This window comes from Aricia agestis, chromosome Z (assembly GCF_905147365.1).
Source record: "Aricia agestis chromosome Z, ilAriAges1.1, whole genome shotgun sequence".
In the NCBI taxonomy this organism is placed as follows: Eukaryota; Metazoa; Arthropoda; class Insecta; order Lepidoptera; family Lycaenidae; genus Aricia; species Aricia agestis.
In genome coordinates this window covers 10,493,389-10,498,414 of record NC_056428.1, presented here as the reverse complement: position 1 = coordinate 10,498,414, position 5,026 = coordinate 10,493,389, and the positions used below count along the sequence as shown (strand labels likewise).

The 5,026-nt window shown below is 35.6% G+C and overlaps 1 protein-coding gene across 1 annotated transcript; it reads right to left on the bottom strand.

Moving 5' to 3' along the window:
• Positions 1–207: 207 nt before the first annotated feature.
• LOC121738830 (bombyxin B-10-like) lies at positions 208–1,038 on the bottom strand. Its single transcript, XM_042131076.1, has one exon. The coding sequence runs from the start codon at positions 959–961 to the stop codon at positions 641–643; it is 321 nt and encodes a 106-aa protein (XP_041987010.1). The 5' UTR covers positions 962–1,038; the 3' UTR covers positions 208–640.
• Positions 1,039–5,026: the final 3,988 nt, after the last annotated feature.

Here is a 5,026-nt window from a genome sequence, read left to right as displayed (position 1 = left end):
ATGTTAATGAAAATTTTATATTCGTCTTTGAAATGAAACTCTACTGAAGTATAAAAATATTTAAGAAACTATTAATTCAAATCAAGTAGCAAATTTAAAACTTTGGAACCACTACAAGTTTGTTTTCATTAACTGCAAGAAGAGAACTAATAAAACTTTTATTGGATTATTCTTCAAAGTCGAACGTGGTTTTAAATGAAACTTGAATTATTGGATAAACATCACTTTATTATAACATAGCACTTATTATTAAGAAAGTAGACTTGTCGTATCATCGTTAGATTATATCCACTTTGGACTGATTCTTTCTTTCACTTAAAATTAATCGATTACACTTCTTACTCCTACTTTTTACATTATTATTAGTTGTAGTTCTGAAATTTTCAGTCTTATGTCACGATCTTTAACATTATTTTAATTTACTTGCTAAAGTTTGTATCTTAAATTTCTACTTTTTATTCGTCATTTCGTCTCGCATTTTACCAATGCTCGAAAATATTCTCAAAAGCAAACTCCAATATAAGTACGTAAATTATTGAGATCAACTCGAGGTTTCGCGTTTGCTTCGCCACCGACCGACTCCAAAAAAACAATCACACGGGCGTGCTCGAAAAAGTTTTTCTGGGAACATGAAGGAAGTTCACCAGTTCTCTGGGCAGTACTCGACCAACTGGGCCACGGTGCACGGGTGGAGGCAGCACTCGTCGACGATCTGTCTCTTGTGGCGCTCCGTCGCGTAGAACAGCGCAGCTCGTTTCGATCTTCTCGAAAGACTAGACGAGGGCAGGTCTTGCACGGGAATGTCCCCGGTGCAAATTTGGAAGATGAGATTGGCGAGGGATCTGCTACAGAGGTCTTTCAGCACTGAGTTCAAAGCCAGCGATTCACCACTAATTACTTTGCCGTAGAGGATCAAAATATACAAGATCCAGTGGACTTTCTTGTTCGTTATGGAGCACATTTTATATATGTTGATGCGGGGACGACTGCAGACCGAGCACTGGCGTTTCCGTCTGCCGGCACTCAGTCCATGCCTCTGAACAAATAGAGTTGATAACCTTTGTCAATTATTACATTTGTTCGACATTAAGTTCAAAACAACACGTCGGGGGCCCCAGCCCCCAGGACATAAAGTCGCATATACACTCGCAGCGCTACATCGACAGCACTATTCGAATTAATCTACTGGCGCCGATAAGAGACAATAATAATATTGTTTACATGAAGTTCCATCGATTGACACAAATATGTGGCGCCTGGAAAACTCGCGCTAAGGTCGTTTTTACTATACTACTTGTTATAATCTCAAAATTAATATAAATATAATATGTAGGCCTATAAAATTTTCCTTATGCTTATTTGGAGAATAATTTTATTGAATTACGTATAATTTTTTAATGTTCCTTTTTCAGGAATATTTTGGATGTCAAGTTTGGACAAACGTCCTTCTTTTGTCTGTCACGTTCAATTATTTTTGAGACGTTTGATACGATATTCATTTGTTTTTTTGCCAGAGTCAGGCTCAAAAAGACTTCTCCATAAAACGTATAATCAATTTATTTTACGAATTCTTTGTGTAAACAAACTTTGCGATTATTAAGCGCCCGACTGTCCTAAAACAACAGTGCCGCTCTAATTTTTTGTTTACTTCATTCGAATTACGTTTTGTGTATGTTACAGATTTGGCCTTTTTGTTGAACCTAAAGATTTTGTTGTACTTATTTTGTGTTACAACGAATTTGAAATAATGATTATGTAATAGCTTTTAATTTCCTTTCATGAATTGCGTAATATGGTGTCCACTGTCCAGAAAACAGCGCTGTCTATGTTATCTAAGCCGACCCATTTTTTCAGTCGGGTGGCAACAAGTTATCAGTTAATTATTTAGTTTATAAACTAAATGTTCTGTTGCTATGTACGCCGATAAACAAGTAACTGTGTCATCATATGAATTGACCCAAATTCGAGCGGCGCCCGAAAACACCTCTTGTGTAATACACGTGTGAACTATGCCTTACTATGTACGATATTAATAGAAAATGATAAGAAGTTGTTTTTAGTCTCATTTGTAGACTACGGGAACGGTTGCTCCTTGTGTCTTATCAGTGACCCTTCATTATGTAAAAGCCACAAGGCCAGATCCGGATTTTTTTTGATTTTGACCGAATTCAAAAAAGGAGGAGGTAATACGTTCGGCTGTATGTATCTTTATTTGAGAAACATCCCAAGAGCACTGTCAATTTTGCCCTAGTAGCATTATCCTGTTTAAAATTTTACAAAAATTGTGCAATGTCTTTCGGGATCGGTTCGAATTTAGAAGCTTATAAAATAAAACTATGAATCAAAGTTTTCAGATTCTCTTCTGCCTGGTTTCAGATGTTTTTGGAATTAAGTTCCTCATCGCGCGTTTGGCGTAAAAAAGGCTAGGCAGAACGATATTTGACCTTGACACTTTTTATTAGTACTTGCATGGTAAAGGCAGAGGGTGTTGATAGTATTCCTGTGCGTCAATTAGATGGCGTTTTTTTGAGAATAAACAGTGACGCGTTGCTAGTATTCATTGGCGTCAATAGATGACGTTTATTGTAATTTTTTTTGAGTGTATAATAGGTATGTATTATGTATACAGGTTTTTTGAACTTAAGGAGTTACCTTAATCCCCAAAAGGCCCACTTGGGCCGCGCTAAATGTCAAGCGCCATTCCGTCAAGCGCCATAAGCCCCAAGTGGGCCGCGCTCTTCATTCGATTATATTTCGTATTTCGCTGATTTAGAGACTACTTTTGTATGAAAAAGTTTGGTTAGTTACGATCTATGATACATTTGCCACATTCTGAATGCAAAATATTATACAATCTGTGGTCGACGAATATTTTTCAGTCATTTGAAAATCGTGAATTTTTTCGTGTGTGTTCTGCAGTGTTGTGTAATTTGTTTGAAATCATGGATTGATTTAACGAATGTAAGTAGTAAAATAGTTAAATTTACTAATAATAAGTCCAGTGGTTAATAAATAACTTAATTCCATTCAGGTGACCCTTGACACCTCTCAAGTTTTTTTGACAGGAGTTTATCTTTTCACTAGCGTTGTTGACTGGTTAATTTGAAGCTAGCCAATCCAAATCAATAGTTAAAAAAAAACTCCGGTTAAAAAACTCAGAAACTGGTCATTAGAAATTAAAAAATTTACAGTTGACATCAACTTTTTCACATAAAAATATGGTTTATAAACATTTAACCCCAATCCGTAGGAGTTTTCAATTATCTCAAAACATTCAAAACTTTGAAAACTCGTGGGCCATAATATTACAAAGTTAAAAATAGTACAAGGAAACTCTATCAAGCTCAACCGATCAATTAAAATAGGGAAAGGCCAAACAACATGCCAATTTGTGTGATTTACACACCAGATAATAATGTTTGTTACATGATTGTATGCGTGCAGCGTGTGGCACTGGCATGCAAATCGCGCGTGCCACGTTTTTATGTAAACAGTGGACAGGCCGCACTATGATCGACAGTAATAATGTGACTATCATTCAAGTTCTCATGAAAGTCAGGTATAGTCAATGACAATACCTGACTTTCATGAGAACTTGTCAAATTAAAGTTATCAAAAATACGTAAGCAGTGTTTCATGGATTATTGACATGATATTTTGTCATTGGCCAATGTTTTTAATAAGAGTCTGCAAATGGATCTTGATTGTCTTATAAAGTAACACGAAAGTGATTACTGTCGCCCATGGATACCTGCAACGACCGAAGCAGCTCATATTTCTAAAGGTATGGGTCTTAAGGCCCAGTAGTCCCTAAAATAAGGAGGTCGATGTCTGTCAACATGAATATCGACGTAAAGGACATTAAAATAACATTCATATCAGCGCGCCTTGTACAGTGGCTGTTACGCACTCGCCGCGTGCCTTGATAATAGGAAATAGGAGAAAAAAACCTTTTGTTTTTAGTATTACACAAATCAAATATATCAAATCGTTTAGGTTAGCTTACGACAAATGTACTACATTTTTTGTTTTTACTAGAAAGTGTGTAATTTAGCCATCAAATGATTTAATTATGAAAAACAGCGTTTTAGCAGTCATCTTTGAGATTTTTTCTATCGAGCAGAATTTTTCAGATTGTGTACTGAATTACTGATATACCTTTGCGTATAGGAAATTTTCTCAATTTTAAAACGGTACTTTCTTATACTTAAATAATGACATTTTCTTTACAAAAAAACATTATTTAAAAAAACTCATTTTACGTAGTTGCAACAACCACTTAACATTACAGTATACTCGTGAACTACCATGGTAGACCAGGGTCACTTTTTCAGCAATATTTTTTTAGTCAAGCGCGCTAGTAAATCCTCGTAGTGTGAGTGTAGTAAATCCCAGTGAATCTGTCAAAAAATTTGACAAAACCTCAGTCACTCCTGTGACCGTAGAGTCGATCGAAATAATAGTTATTTAGAATCAAAAACGCTGGACTACCATGATAGTAGTCCGCGCGAGTATTGGTGTACTAAATCTTGACCGTGTATGTTTTTTTATTATTATTGATTTACAACATTTTACAGTTTACTAGATGCCCCGGTGAACTTCGTATCACTTCCCTCCTAATTTATAAATCTTCCCTGGACTTCCACAAACAATTATTTCGAACTAAAATCAGTCATTCTCATTAATCATTATAACTTTAGATAGATAAAGATGTATTTGGTTTAAATTAATTTAAAAGTTTCCTGCTTACCTCATAGCTGATCCCATAATCAAATTGCTACCTTGGTAATCGTAGCACCAAGCTTAAACAATATACATATTACATACTTTAAAAATTGCCAAGTGCGAGTCAGACTCGCGCACGAAGGGTTCCGTTCCGTTACGTTATAGAGCGAAAGTAGGCAAAAATTGTGTTTCTTGTATGGGAGTCAGTCCCCTTAAATATTTATTTTATTTTAATATTTGTTGTAATGGCGGCAACAGAAATACAATAATCTGTAAAAAATCAGAATTCTAGCTATAGCGG

Excerpts from the sequence above, each read along its gene's own strand:
- LOC121738830 (XM_042131076.1), bottom strand. The coding sequence starts at position 961 with ATGTGCTCCATAACGAACAAGAAAGTCCACTGGATCTTGTATATTTTG.